Genomic DNA, 16,645 nt, shown 5'->3' with positions numbered 1-16,645 from the left:
CATTACACAGAATCCACCTTCTCTCCTCCTTCTCTCCTCTTCATAAATCATGAGAACCAATTAACTGCAACTGGAAATTCTTAATATGACATACAGAATAACCTTGAACTTTTCAACTCCTCTAACTCTCTCTCTAAAAAAATGTGGCAGCTGAATTTCAAAGCTGACAGGTGTCCCCCCTTGAAAACTCCTCCTCCTAAAAGAAAAGAGAAAAAAAATACATACAGGGGTTAATACATTGTCCTTAACCCCCTTCCCCCCCCCACAAGGACCCTTCGGTTTGTGGGGAAAATCTTCATGGAATTGGTTAACCAATTGATCAGCATGAACATCCCAACTCTTTACCCAACTGGCATCTGAGAGGGGGTATCCTTTCCATAAGACCAAATATCGGCCATGGTGTAATCTAGAATTGAGAATTTTTTGAATCTCATAATGTGTTTCCCCATGTACTGTTAACGGTTTAGGGGGAGCGATTGGCAGTGGTCTTATAGATGTAGTAGCTGGTTTTAGCAAACTACAACACTGTATGAACACTGGATGAATTTTCCCCAATAGTCAAGGAAGACTTAATTGGACAGTGACTGGATTGATTATCTTTGAAATTTGGAACTGACCCAAGAATTTTGTACCCAGCTTCTTACTGGGCAGTTTCAACCTAAGATACTTGGTCGACAAATATACTTTGTCCCCTACTTTAAAAGGTGGTTGAAGGGATCTATGTTTATCCGCCTATTTTTTATATTTTTTTGCAGTTTTGGTCAAAGCCTTTTTTGTATCTTCCCACCCTTTCTTTAATGAGTTCATCCATTCTGTTAGGGACATGGATGAGGGAGGTTGTCTAGGTAACTCTGGCATCAGGACAAAATCCATTCCAGTGTTGATCCCATGCTGCTATGTACTGTATTATTGTAAGCAACCTCTGCAAAAGGTAATAACTCAGCCCAATTTTCTTTTTCTTTTTTTTTAAAACAAGTTTTATTAATTTTTTCAAAACACACAAATCATCATTATCCATTACATGTTTAAACCTTTTTCCATTATAAATTTAACAAGTCAGATAAACTATAATTCTATTTTAAACCATTTTCATATAAACATACAAAAACCTCTTATCCAATTTTTCTTTACTTTTCTTTACTCTTATTCCATTTCATTATTATTATTTCATCTTTTTCTTTCTGACTTAGTTACCATTATTCTCATTCTATATTTCTGCAAGGTTTTATTAATTCTTCCAAAAAAAAACCATATACACACAACACACAAAACATAAAAAAGATCTTTTTGGAAAGCAACTTGGACCCAGGTATCTCTCTCTTCATGGACTTCAATTATATTCATGCTCATCTTACCTATCATTACTTATTTTATTTACCATTCTAAATCTTCTATATTAACTTCTCCACATAATTCACTCTTCTTAATTCTATCTTAATTAATCATCTTAATTTGAATCATTATATTTGTATCTTTTGTCCATTCTTTATTGTCCCTTTGTCTCGTTCCTTTTTTTTAAAAAAAGGAAGTTTCTCCTGAAATCACTAATCAGAGTATGATGCCTTTCTATCTCCCCCCTAAATTAATCAAATAAACCTTTAAAATAGCACCCAATACCCAATCCGATTTTGCTTGGTACATTCTATCTAAATAGTACATCCAGAATAATTAAATACATAGTTAAACAATAGATCTGAATATTAAAAACAAATACTATAATAGAAATTTTATAATAACATCAATGCCATCATCTTATTAAACTCTTTAATTAAAACTCAATATTCTGAACCTCGCCTCATATTATTAAATTCTAAAACCAATCATTATTAAACATTTCACCATTTTAATCTCTTATCAACTCTTAAACCATTTAAGTTTTCTATTTCTAATACAATACTACAATATCATCTTATGTACCTTGCAAAATCTTTTGAAGAAATTATACTTTATCCTTTATCCCTAAAAAAGATTCCTTTTTTCCCATTTAATTTCAAAACTTTGTAGCTTTTCTCCACCTTTTCCCTTCCTTTCTTCTCCCAACAAACCTTTCTACCCCCCTTCTTCTAGCCTCTGCCTTACTGGCTTCCCTTCTCTGTCGTGCTCCTTTTCCCTTTTGTTTACTATCATTATATTGATTTTGGACCTTATTTTTCCCTTTCTTAAGTGTTTTTTAAAATCTTAAGTCCTTAGTTTCTCTTCCTTTCCCTCTTACTTCTTTCTTGGTCGATTTCTGAGATTTATTAAAAATGGCTTCCTTTCCTTCTTCTTCTTCTGCTGTTTTCATCTGTTGTAATGTCTGTTGATAGTTAATAAGCGCCATTTCTAAAAAAAGGAAGGCTTCTTTCAAACCAGCTTTACCATTTTTTTTTTGCTTGTTCATAATCTTTTCTCAGTTCCTCAATAGAAGGAGCCATTATAAATCTTTTCTTTTCTTTTCCCCTTCTTTCTTCTTACAACAACCAGAATATTCCAAAGAAAAAATAAAACAGTCCCAAAGTTATCAATCAGTCCAAACCAAGGCAGAGTTCTCACTTTCTCCTTCTGGGGTAGTATCAATCAGAGACAAAAAAAGTCCAAATCTGTTTCTTAAAGTCTTATTGCAATATATTTTAGTCTTCAAATCCTTAAGGCATCTCCTCAACAATCTTAGCATACAAATATTTTTTTTAGTCCTCTCTCTTCCCACTCATCACTTAAAGCCAGTTTTCACCTAAAAAATAGGTTTCTTAATATTCACTTATTTATTCCATAGGAAAAGAGGGTAAGCTTTCCTTTCAGCACCATCAAACTGCCGCTTTTTCCTCTTCTAGAAGGTATCATTCAGAAAGTCATACTTTTCAGGAATTTTGTTAAATATATCTTAGAGTCCTAGGAACCAAGAAAAACTTTCTCCTTTCAAAAACTTTCTCCACTTCCTCCTGCGCATTCTTACCCGGCTGCCAGCTTCTTTGTGGCGGCCATTACGGACCGCCGCTGCACCGTCCTGGGAAAAGGGGGTTCTGCCGGCCGGGGAGGGGTCTGCAACACCCCAAACCCTTCTCCGGATCCCCCTACCTTCAGCTGCCCCTGCAGGGCAGCCTAGCTCCGCACCCATCCGGATCGGAGCCCCAAAACGGCTAGCGCAGCAGGGATCACGCAGCTTCACGAATCCCTGCCGCTCGCGAAGCCGACAAACCAGAAGTCCAGCCCAATTTTCTTGTTGATAATTTACATACTATCTAATGTATTGTTCAATCATGGCGTTAACCCGCAAAACAGCTGCCACTGCTACATCACTTGCATCTGTTTGGACAATAAAAAGCTTGGTCGTGTCTGGGTGCTGGAGGATGGGCTCAGCTGCAAAGTGGCATTTTAAGGCCTCGAAAGCTTTCTGACAGTCCATAGTCCAAGCCAGGGTTTGACTTGGCTTCAGTTTTGTGAGTGACGGGCCCGTTTTTAATAGCTCTGTCAACGGGAGGGCAACTTCAGCAAAGGACAGAATGAATTGTCTATAGAAGTTGGCAAACCCCAAGAAACTTTGAAGTTGTTTTCGGGTTCTGGGGGGGTTGCCAGTCCAGCACCGCTTTCACCTTTCCGGGGTCCATCTCAATCCCCAGGTTGGATATTCGGTAGCCTAAGTAGTCTTGCGACTCTTTGTGGAATTCACATTTTGAGAGTTTCACATATAATTTGGTGGCTAGAAGTTTTTCTAGAACCTGTCGGACCAATTGAACATGTTCTTCCATGGTTTCGCTGAAGATAAGGATGTCATTCAGGTACACAAGAACCCCCCACTAAAGGTGCAGGTGTAGCACCTCATTGATGAGCTGCATAAACACTGCAGGAGCCCCCTGAAATCCGAAAGGCATGACTTTGAATTGGAAGCTACCCAGAAGGCAGTTAAAAGCAGTTTTCCACTCATTCTCCCTCTTTGGTGCAGACCCGGTAGTAAGCTTCCCTGAGATTTAGCTTGGTAAATACTTTGCCCTTCGACAGGTGGTTCAATAAGTCCTTCATAGGAGGAAGAGGATACATGTTTTTGATGCATACTGCGTTCATGCCTCTAAAGTCAACACACTATCTCAACCCACCATCTTTCTTCTCCTTGAACAACATGGGGGCAGCTAGTCTTGATTTCCTTAATTCAGTCATTTCAGCAGGAGTCATGGAATACATATTTGGTTTTGGTAATTTTGCCCCGGGCTCTAATTCTATGGCACAATCAGTGGCTCGATGGGGAGGTAAAACATTACACTCTTCTTCACTGAATGCTTTAGCCAAATCTTTGTATTGGTCAGGTACCTGGGGGTTATCTGGGAGAAGGTGGGGTGCCATGGATGCTGGCTCAGGCTCTGGGTTCAAGCTGACCGGTGGCTTTGTAGTGGGTGGAAGAGGGGGCAATGGACCCGGTCCAATGAGAATTTTTCTGAATCCATCCTCCCAGTTGATCATCAGGGCCCATTTGTCTAGCCAAGCAAGTCCCAGTATGATTGATTCTGACATCTTGGGGGCCACTATGAAGCGTATGAGTTAGCGATGGGGCCCTAATTCCATCTTGATTAATTCTGTCAATTGAGTGGCTGCCCCCCCACAATTAAGGTTCCATCCACTTGCTCAAATCTGATTGGGCATTTTAGCGGGTTAGTCTTTATGCCCAATTTTTCAATGATGGGGAGTCCGATAAGACATCTAGAACACCCAGTATCAATGACAGCTTCTAACTCCCCGGACTCCCCCGTGTTTGGTACCACTAACTTGACCTTGACTGTAAAAGGTATGATGGGATCACTCACCATTGGGTCGTCTTCACAGGTCGGGTTCTCGGGGACGTGGTGGCGGTCTGGTGGTCCATTGCTACCATGTGCAGAGGGGGCTTTCCCAGCTGTGTTTGGCGAACCTGCCCCTGGCCGGAGGTCTTTCTTGATTCTTCCGAGCTCTAACAGCTGAATTAGACTTCGACTGACGGGCTTGTGGTACAGGAGCAGGTTTGGCTGATCCGGTCAGCGGTCTCCTAGCCACAATTCTCTTAGGCAGGGCTGCTGGAAGGGGTTTCTGTGTGGGTTGATGCTGCGATCTAAGCTGAGGGATGCGACATACCGTGATTGTAAGGTCTCTGGGATTCCCCTAATTTCACAGGCCTTCTTTACTTCTGGATCAATGGTATTTTTAAAATAGTGTAAAGTTATTCTTTCAGGCCAATCCATGAGGTGGCTTGCGACCTTTCTAAAGTCCCAAATGAATTCTGACAAGGGTTGCTTGCCTTGCCTCATTTCCATTAACTTCTCTTCATTCTCTGCTACCCTGTCTGGATTTTCAAATCTGAGTCTTAATAATTGAATAAATCCGTTTACATCTTATAATTCGGGGGCTTGTTCATTGTGTAGTTGGGCCACCCAGTCTGAAGCATCCCCTTCATTCATCCCATTTGTTATAGCCATAACCAAATCATGCTCTGTGGCATATTGATCTCCAAATTGTTCTAAATGGGATCGGATTCGAGTGATGAAGTAATTGAAATGTTCATGGCGGCCATCGAATACTGCCTCAAAGGGTGTTCGGTCCAGCCTGGGTTGTGGTTGCGGAGGTGGCACATGCCAGGCCCCTGCAGGTTGTACTGGAATGGAAGGAACAGGCCGGGTGGCGTACGTAGGCTGGGTAAGCCCCCTGAATCCTGACTGGGTGGTGCCTCTCTGGAATAGGTGTCCCTGTGGCCTCGCTGACGGTTGGGGCTGCAATTGTGGTTTCCAGGAGGAAGATGGGTGTGGCCTGGTTCCCTGGTCAGGTGGAGGGGATGTGGTTGCTGTCTGCTGTCTGGGCAACCCCCCTTCAGACCAGGGCTGTGTTGGTGCTGGCTGCCATTGGCATTGAATCCACCCCTGGCCTGAATAAAATCCCCACCCAGGAGGGATACTCTCTGCAGGGGGCAAAATTCCTTCTGGAAAATGAGGGGATTGCCTCTGAGGCTGCAACATACCTCTGTTAGTTGATGCTTCTTTCTGGCTTTCTCCAACTGACATCTGTATTGTCTCCTCATTCCTCACGATACTTGGGTAAGTGAATATGTGTGGTCTCAAGCTTCCACCCATCCAAAAAGACTGGGAGACCAAACCTGTCACCTTTAAATTCTGGAACTGTTGATATAAATCTGCCTTTGATGGACTTCCAGGAATAATCTGGGGGTTGTCTTCTTGAGAGAATTCCAACCCCAATTGTCTCTCTTCCCTCCAATCCGACAGAATAGCCATATGCTTGGGGCTAGAGAAAGATTTCTCTTCAGACAGCTGGGTTACCTCTGGGTTACAACAACTTCTTGAGTTGAAACGCTTCGGTATAGCTTCCAAATCTCTTTCTCCTACTGCCATCCTGGAAGCATCCATCATCTCCTCCCAACAGGGGTTGGCAGGTTCAATTAATGCTCCGGCCACACACTCCTCCCTGCACACCTCCAACTTCGGCTGATTGTTGATAATTCTCCATCTCAGGAAAAAGAACTCCGGGTATCAGCCAAGCCCTTTTTTAAAAATAAATTTAGACTTGGGAAATAAATGTAAGGCATCCAGAACGTATCCATGATATCAATCACTCCGAGACGTTATCTCTCCAATTGATTTATTAGGAACAGATCTGGCATGTTCAAAAGCAGTTTCCCAAGTGAAAGTTTTTTCCTGCATTACACAGAATCCACCTTCTCTCCTCCCACTTCTCCACTTCATAAATCACGAGAACCAATTAACTGCAACTGGAAATTCTTAATACGACATACAGAATAACCTTGAACTTTTCAACTCCTCTAACTCTCTAAAAAAAATGTGGCAGCTGAATTTCAAAGCTGACAAGAATATTATAACAGTTTAGTCCAGGGGTTCCCAACCTGGGGTGCAAGACGATTTTCCAGGGGGTGCGAGAAAAGTCCAGGTAAATAATAGGATATTGGCTATATGTTGGCATTTTTATTTATTATGCAAATTTATTATGCAAATAAATTTCAGGGGATGCGAGGTTCGAGTGAAATTTCTTTAGGGGTACGGGGCGAAAAAAAGGTTGGGAACCACTGGTTTAGTCCATGCATTTAGAGCGGGGAGAGAATGCCCTGTCAGATCCAGTAACTTTCATTTACTTCAGTATCTAAAGGCAGCAAGCACTGTTCTGCTTGGATGGAGTTCTGATATTGGAAGTGGCTCTTAATATAGTTGCTCAGGTAGGTCCATATGCTAAGGCAGGCAGTCTTTAATCCCTGGTTAAAAATTGCCTTTTGTTTAATGAGCCTACTTCCACTAATAATCTTGACCCGATCTAGAGAAGGGCCCTGCGGCATAAACTGCTGACTGATGTTTGCTCTGAATGGGCTATGATTGAGCTTGACTGCTGCTCAACACCAAGCTCTGCGCAACGAATTGCAAGATAAATTTAATCTGACACCTAATGCTCTTAGGTCCTGGAGGATGAATCTGAATATTTTTCTACCTGAGAACTGCCTAACCACCCCAGAATATTCTCTCAAGCTATATGTAATTCCTCCCCCTAAATTCTGAAACCAGGTTTAATAAAAAACCCATATGTGGAATATAACTTGCTTTAGTGAATATTTTTATGGGGCAATCTATCCTGTTTTACTGGAGATTTTTATATGGATCTCTGCATAGAATTTGTCATGTCCCTTTTAATAAACTTTCCCTTTCCCTATGAAATTTTTAATATCTCTCCCTCCCTCTCCAGATGACAACATTTATGTGTTTCTAAATCTTGCCTGTGATTAATCCATATTTCTGTTAATTCATTCCCAAATGTTGATCTGCGATGCGGTATGAAAATAAAATATCTGCTACTTATCGAAACTCCAGCTTCCTCAAACGTGGTTGTTCCGAACTAAGCAAGCTCGTTGGCTTGCAATTCTAATAGTTTTCTTTCCACGACAGGTTTGTAAACCTGCACTTCTGATTGGCCCGCTGATAGCGGATCGTGATTGGTCGTTTTTGGCTGATCTGATTGGCTGACAGCGGGTCGCCACTGATTGGACGCTCCCAGCGTGGCAAACTCAAACCATTGGGTGTTGTGACAGCAGCCAGCTCTATAAAAGGAGCTGCTGCTGCCCAAGTCTTTTCGCTCTGTTCTGAAGTCACTAATAAAGAGTTGGAGTCACTATTTCGATGCCTCGTCTCCGTTCTTGCGCCCACATTCCCAGACATAACAGTGGTTAATACTGTTTAGTAGCCCTCATACACTTCTACACATCATTAGATGTTTTAGATGTTTAGATGCCCTGGTTTGATTTAGTAGATATTTTGGGGAAGGATCTTGATTCACTGTTGGGATTGCAATGCAAATTATAAATAGTTGCAGCAATTAGAGATATAATCCAGTAGATTAATTATAGACAACTCCCATTTTTTTTCACATTGTCTGCCTTCCTGGCTGAGGTTTTTGGGAACTGTAATCGAATACCATTGGAAGGCTATAAATTCCTTTCTTGCTGTATAACTGCCCCAACATGGATATTTTCATGATGTCATCAGAACTGGGCCCCATCCAAAGGACCCTTGTATCTTATATAACTTCAGGTGATTAGCATGTCATTGAACAAGTAAATCTAGCAGTAGTAGAACCATATCTATCTGCAAGAGTTCCCTTGTGGAGTTGCAGATTTTATATGTGCAGGGTTTGGTTTTTACACTGAGGCTCTATAATCTAAAATTGCTTATAATTTTGAAACCGTTTAAAAGTGTATATCTTGTAATAGTGAGGATAGATAGATCTTTAACATTTAGATAAAGCCTACATCTTTTTTTGCACCTTGTTCTTCACTTTTATCGAATAGTTAACTTTCTTAGTGATTGCTCATTGTTCCTGAGAATCTTGAATGGTAGTTCATCCAATTTTGCCAATGTTATTATTGCAACCTAAAGTGAAGAAATTATTTGATAAATGAGAGTTTGATCGAGTCGATCCAAACTTAGTTTCAACTAATCCTTGCAAATGAAATCTACTCGTGCTATTTTGTCATAAAAAAAATATAACCTTGAATAGTTCGGCCTGACCATAAAGCCTTCTCAGAAGCTAACTTATACTGACAGAAAAATGGCATATTTCCGGCAGGGTGACCTTATGGAAATGAATCTCCTGTAAAAAGAAGATCCATTGTTCTCAAAGCTATTGGAATCTCTTACTTTTCATAAATAGGTTGGCCTATCCTCCATGCCATAAACTTATGGAAGCAAGATTGATAAAGACTAGATATTTTGTTGCCATCTAGTGGAGTTGAAAATCCTTGTTCCTTACAGTATTTCATGGCTCAGTCTCCGAAGTAGAGTGCGAGTAGCAAGGGCTCAAAATACACCAACTGGGTATACAGTATAATGATAAATAAATCACTTATTAAATTTTTATCAAGGGATGCAGAAGAGAACTGATATAGTCAAGATACTGTTTAGCCTATAAGAGACTGAGTTTTGTTCCCATTAATCTTGTGTAAAAGCTTGTATATTAGTTTTTGATACACTGTATTAAGTAGTATTGAAGATAAATGCTTTGAGTGACAAAGAATATTCCTGGATAGGAAGATATTTATTATCATCGTTTATTGCCATTTATTTCATTTTGTGAAGGAAAACTTGTTAGCTATGATAAATATTTTTAAAATATATATCCAGGTTATGCCTTGTAGAACAACATGACATTCTAACATCACAATAGGCATGAAATATAATTTGTAAAACCTTAATTTATTTTAAGTCAAAATTTTGAGAATATGTGATTCATTTCACAAAGAAGAAATACTGATAAGGACACTCTCCCTTTTCCCCTCCCTCCCTCCCTCTCTCTCTCTCTTTCTCTCTCTGCTCCCTCCCAATCTAATTTCTTAAAATTCACACAAGAAAATATTTGTTTGGTTTTTAATTTCTGTTTGTTTCTGGAGGCAACAGCTGGCACAGAGACTGACAAGTAGCTTTTTAAGCGATACCTTCTATTTATTTGACAGAGGACCTATTATTCCTTATTTCAACAAGTGATAGAGCAGTTATCCAGGGAAATAATTCATTATAAAGCACTGTGGAGTCATGTACCTCTAAGTGCTATTATTTGGGGAAATGCCCTCGCTAGGATGCGAGCATCAAAATATTATATGGTGTCTATAACTGGCTGCTGAAAATAAAATAAATTAAAATAAATAAAATAAAAGCATTTTGGAAACATAACAGCAAAACGAGTTCTATCTTTCATTGTTGATCATTCGTCATGGGCTTCTTGTTGCTGCTGGTTTCCAAGGCTACCAGAGTAGCAAATACAGAACAAGCTTTGATATTCAATCCTAAATTAGACATTTATTAGACTTGTGTTTTCCTCTGCTTAAGAATATATTAGAGATCCACAAATTCTTAAATAATTCCCCCCTCCCTCCCAATCAAGTTTTTAGGTCTTGGAGCGTATCAGAACTGTGTGATTGAAGTTATCTACCCTTAACTGAGATTTGGAGATGGAAGGAGAATTTGTCTCAAATGTCACAAATTGCTTTTGTGGTATAAGAAAGTGGCCCTATGGCCCTTGAATTGAAAGTCACAGTTTTTCAATTAAACACATAAAACAAAATATATTTAATACATAGTGAAGTAAGAAAACCTGAATAAAAATAGGTAGCAAAATGCAAACTATTTTCTTTTGCCCAGTAATACAGTATGGGTTTTCAGAATCCTTTTTGGAAAATATGTATTTGTATTTACATATCACGTTTCTTATATCTTATCCTCCCTTGATAGCCTACATTATTTATGTCAAATTTGCAGGGGTTTATATTTTTCATTACTGAAAGTGTGTACTTTCTACTACTACAGTGTTCACAAGCCTGTGAATAAGATAACAATATAACAAATGTTTTTAAAAATGGATTTTATGATAGAGACAGTATGGTCTCTATGACGGTATGGTCATAGAAATGGAAAAGGACGAAAAATGATAGGATATCAAAAGCCATAAACAATGAGAATGTTAAAAAGGATAGAACTTTGAGGGTGATGAGTAACCAGTAAAATAATTTAATGCAAGAAGAAGTAAATATACTGCAGTGGGAAATACTGTGACCCTTTGGAGAATGATAGTATTATAAGAAGGAAGGATCAGCAAGGTTTGGCTCTTTATGCATTTTCTAAAGTTAATGGAGACTCCATTATTATTATTATTATTATTATTATTATTATTATTATTATTGGTTGAACTTTTCCTTTGTGCCTTTCCCCCTTATCATGGATTCACCACCCCCTAGTGGTGAAGTTTGATTTACAAGTGATGCTACTACAGTACAGTACTTTTGGTCAAGCTCAGTGAAAATGAGAGCACTTCTGAGTCATATAGAAAACACAGATTGTCCTGTATAAGATTTATAAATACATTTACAGAAATAACAACCATACATTTCCTCCTATTTTGAATTTCTTTTGCACTCCAAACAAGCCCATCATGTGGCTATACATAAGTTGCCTGCTTGATACTTGGTTTTTAAAAATCATAGATGAATCATTCCATTCAAAAGGACTCAAGGGAAGTGGGAAACAATATGTCATATACCAAGTCTAATAATAATCACAATGTTTAATTAAATAATATAATCTTCATTTTATACTTTTATTTTTAGAATCTTAATAATAATTTCAATCTAAACTAAAAAAGTTTCTCTTGAAACAGATAGTATTTGCAATGGTGGTGATGATTATCTGTAGCTCAGGTGTAAGATGAGGGTGGAGGTTCATTCTCCAGGCTTGTGGATTGTTTTCCTAATGTTTCATTACCAGGCCAGGTAATATCTTCCGTGGAGTTCAGGGGATGTTAAATGTCAGTGTTCTTCTGCTTATAAAGGCTTTGTGTGGTCAGTAGGTCTGGTGATGAGCAGGTCACGTCAGGTAAGGATCATGTCAGGTGAGGGTCTTGTGATGGGTCTTGTGATTGAGTCAGGTGTGGGTTGCATCAAGTGAGGGCCTTGTGATGGGTCAGATGTGGATCATGACAGATGAGGATCTTGTCAGGGGAGGGTCATTGGGAGGTGAAGTGCTTGTTAGGGGCTTTCATGGGTTGGTTGAGGATCAGGGTTGTCTCTGGTTGACTGGTTGATTTCAATTCTCGTAGGCTGGTTGCAGATCGGATGTGTTTGTTGATGGAATTACTTGTGGAGTTCCAGGCTTGTGTGTGGCAAGTGCTAATGTGGCTGGTGATTCTTGTATGCTCCAATGTAAGAAAATGCATAAAGAGCCAAGCCTTGCTGGTTTTTCCTTCCCATAATTGCTCCAAGAGATAGTATTAGATCATCTTTTAGATATGAAATGTAAAATGTGGTACAGATAGTCCTCAATTTATGACTATAATTGCAAACAAAATTTCTGTTGCTAAGCCAGATGGTTAAGTGAGTCGTGCCCGATTGTATGATCTTTTTTGCCTCAGTAGTTATGCAGTTGTTAAATGAATCATACAGTTATTAAGTGAATCCAACTCTCCCCTGTTATGAACTAATAAAAACTAGTTAATAAAACTTGTCAACCTCATGATAAGCAGGCTTGTAATCCTGCACCTTTGATTGGCCATGGATAGCGAACAGGGATTGGTCCTTACGGAGCAGCCTGATTGGCTATTAGTTGAACATCTCCCATTGGGCAAAAGTTAAGCATTTGGACATAATTCATTGGTTAACGGGTCAGCAGCCAGCTCTATAAAGAGCTGCTGCTGCCCAGGTTTTCTCGCTCTGTTTCTAATCCTTAATAAAGAGTTGAAGTTCACTAGTTCTCTGACTCGTCTCCGTTCCTTGAACCCATGCTCAGAATATAACATCCCCATTGACATTGCTTGTTGGAAACCAGCTGGGAAGATTGTAAATGACCCTCCTAAGTATATGCCAGTTGCAAAGCACCTGAATTTGGATCATATGATTGTGGGGATGCTGTGACAAGCTAAGTGTGAAAACTGGTTATAAGTCACTTTTTTAAATACCATTGTAATTTTGAATAGTCACTTAATGAATGATTGAAAGTTGAGGACGACCTGTACACCAATTGAGAAGGTCAAAGAACACATGATTCAGTTGGTTTAGACCGGGGTGTCAAACTCACAGCCTGCAGGCCAGATGCGTCTCGTGCTGGCTAGGCCCATCCCGGTTTAGCAAAGGGGGGGAAAGTCACAATACGTCATGTGATACTGCCATGAGTTTGACACCCCTGGTTTAGACCAAGTGTTCTCAAACTCTTCAGCTTACTGAACCCTTCATGAAGTTACAGATTGTTCAGCAACGTTCATTTATTATATGAACATAATTTAATAAATACAACTTTAATTAATAATACTACAAATTATAACAGCAGCATTGACCCCTTTGATAGTCCTTGAGAATATTGACCACTTTGGGGAACTCTACTTTAGACTGATTTAGATGTCATACCAAAATATAGTTTGATCCTTTCCCAAATAAAGAGCCACAGGCATGTCCTTAGAGAAAATATCTGTTATTGTCACAAATATTCTTGGCTTTCTTCCACTCCTTCCCAAGGCAGTTCCTCCTCAAAAGACATGTTTCCATCATCTATGGTTCACTAGCTCTTCCATGCATAAATATTTTGCAAATCCCTAATTCATCTACCGTTGTTTTTACAGCACTTTCTTAGTCTCCCATAATTGGGAGTTTTCTTATGCCATACTAAACAGTACTTTAATAGCTCTGTTGGAGAGAGTTGTGCAGATTGTCAGTATATTGTATTATTTAAGTTTCTGAATGGGAAAAGTCATTTACAATGGATTCTTTTTAGATTTAGAATTCTGCAACCTTTATTCTGAAGACTACCTATACATAATGTATAGGTTTCTTTATATAGAGAGCATGAGTAATGTCTCCACTTTAGATTATTCCCTGTCTGAAAAGTCCTGTAGGAATGTTCAAAGTTTTTGTTGTTGTTTCAGTATGCTTTAGAAGAGTCAACTGGAGAAGCAGTTTGATGGCTATTGCAAACAATGGACAAGATTGTTTTGAAGAGGTGGTAACCTTTATTAGAGAGTTTCTTGCTGTTGTGGCAATTGCCTGCAGTAGGGATTTTGTATCTATGACTTTTCAACTGTCTTTCAGTTCTGTGATTTTATTTTCTCAGTAATTAGAATATTTAATAAATAGGTGGATACATTCTTATCAGCCCCAATAATATAGATCCAGCCAGAATCTACTTCATCAATTGAGTGTAATAATCAGTGTGTGAAGAGTTTTCAATTCTTTGTAAAATGCCTAAACATTTGTAATTGAAAATTGTCTGCCATGAGTTCTGTTGAGCAAATTACTGTCTCAATTTCTGTTCTTAAAATAAAATATGCCCCATTCCTGCACTGATGACTCTCTAATAAGATAGCATATTTTAGATTGTAGGCAACAGTTCAATTGAGGTTGTATTTTCCCACGCTGTATGAGCAAGCTATGGCAAGCCCAGGACTCACGCATTTTTCCTTCCCTGGATGTTTAGTGTAGCAGTATCTCCTCCTTGTCAATAAAAAGATCAGAAGAATAGACTCGCCTGAAGTTTGCTATGCTTAATTCTTATAGTGGGCATTGTGGATTCCCATCATATCTGCACTAAATCAATACTGTCATTGATTTTTAATGGTGGTATAAAGAAATTGCATCACATGGGCAAAATTTGCTAGAGACTTAATTTACCTTTGTACACCTTTATATTGTGAGCTAAATAAAAAACAACTTTTTCCAGTTTGGAAATTGCTTTGTGTGCATCTCCTTAGGTTAAATTTCACATAAAATCCATAGTTCTTGGTATTTATATATTGTATTGTATTGTATTGTATTGTATTGTATAGATATACAATATCTATATATTGTATAGTATTGCTAAAGCTGATTAGATTAACATATTGTGATAATTTGAGTAGGATTGCAAAGGGAGGGGGATTGTTTATTGGATTGCTTTTACAAATTTGGTAAGCAAGTCATACTATAATTATGCTATTTTTTTTTACAGACGTAAAAGGACCTGCAACTCATAGACTATCTTGTGGTCAGTCCCCTGATTCAGAAACTATAATATGGGAGACAAAGTACTGTATTCTGACCAACAGCCAGCTTGTGTTGCTGAACAAGGAAAAGGAGGTAAGAGAGAGTTCGTTTCTTCTGACTAGTATTGATCCCCAGCAACATTTTAATTTGCCACCCTATTCCACCCTTCCAGTTTGAAGATAGAGATCTCACTGATTGCATATGGCTTCTGGATGCAATTCTAGGTGTTGGTTGTCACCTATAAAGTCCTTTATAGGGCCTGGCTACATCATGGGACCACTATTTTCCATATCATTTACCCACCTGGTGAATTCACTTCAAGTGGGCATTACCTGGGTCCTCTCAAGTGAACAAAGTCATCTCTAGGACAGCGATCTCCAAACTTGGCAACTTTAAGACTTGTGGACTTCAACTCCCAGAATTCATGCATGGCTGGCTGGGGAATTCTGGGAGTTGAAGTCCACAAGTCTTCAAGTTGCCAAGTTTGAAGACCCCTGTTGTAGGACCTAGGAATCATATCTTTTCAGGGAGAATTCCTGCCCTCTGGAATAATATCTCTCCGAAGACCAATGCAGGTAGTCTTCGACATAGGACCATAATTTATTTCTGTTGCCAAGTGAAACAGTAAATAAGTAAGGTAGTAGTTTTGTGACTTTTGTCCCATTTTATGACCTTTATTGCCACAATTGTAAAGTGAACCACTGCAGTTCATGTCAGTAACATGCTTGTTAAGTGAATCTGGCTTCCCCATTGACTTGCTTATCAGAAAGGCACAAAGGATGATCACATGACTCTGGGACACTGCCACTGTCACAGATACATGCCAATTGCCAAGCGTCTGAATTTTGATCATGTCACCATAGAGATGCTGCAGTAGTCATAAGTGTGAAAAACTTTCACTTTTTTCCAATGGAGTAACATCAAATGGTCACTAAATGAATGAATTTAAGTCATCCATTGCCTAGCCTGCTAACTTCTAAACACCAATCTGATTGAGGGGTCTTTGGTAATCTCTAAACTTGGTTGTTTTCTTGCAGACATTTTATTACCCAAGCTAGGTAACATCGCCATGGAAATGTTACCTAGTTTGGGTAATAAAATATCTGCAAGAACCAAGTTCAGGGAGCACTAAAGACCTCTCATTTCAACCCTAAGGTACAAATATTCTGCTTTACCTATTTATTTATTTTTTTGTAAATTGTTAAAAAGATGGTGGTTGAGTGCTCCCTTTCTCCCCCATTTTGGGGTATCATTTTGGTCTTTTTGTTATGGGGCTAGTGAGTCTGGTTGGTTGTATTCTTTTTAGTATGAGAATGGGAATAGAACAGAACAGAACAGAACAGAATAGAACAACAGAACAGAAGGAAGTGACCTTAGAGGTCTTCTAGTCCAGGGGTTGCCAACGTTTTGGACCTCAGGGACCACCAAACTCATAATTTTAAATCCCAGGGACCACTAACCGATTCTGTGGGTATGGCCTAATTTGTGGGTGTGGCTTGGTGGTCATGTGACTGGCTGGGCATGGCTTTGTATGTGAATATTATAAATATTTATATAAATATTGATTTTTTTATAAAAAAGAGCAACTTTTACCCAAAATCAGGCAAAGCAGGCAGGCACATTGAGTTGCTCACAGAATCACAGATT

The 16,645-nt window shown here is 39.0% G+C and overlaps 1 protein-coding gene across 6 annotated transcripts in view; it reads left to right on the top strand.

Moving 5' to 3' along the window:
• RASAL2 (RAS protein activator like 2) overlaps positions 1-16,645 on the top strand; it is a 238,558-nt gene that overhangs the window by 93,960 nt on the left and 127,953 nt on the right. For all 6 annotated transcript variants that reach the window (XM_087960895.1, XM_087960894.1, XM_087960891.1 and 3 more), the window contains exon 2: positions 14,964-15,091. In XM_087960895.1, coding sequence (XP_087817021.1) covers positions 14,964-15,091 — 128 coding nt within the window. The remainder of the gene's footprint in view (positions 1-14,963; positions 15,092-16,645) is intronic.

Source organism: Notechis scutatus, chromosome 3 (assembly GCF_049901735.1).
Source record: "Notechis scutatus isolate UNSWTSFEM ecotype Mainland chromosome 3, rNotScu1.2, whole genome shotgun sequence".
Taxonomy (NCBI): domain Eukaryota; kingdom Metazoa; phylum Chordata; class Lepidosauria; order Squamata; family Elapidae; genus Notechis; species Notechis scutatus.
This window is presented reverse-complemented; position numbering and strand designations above follow the sequence as displayed.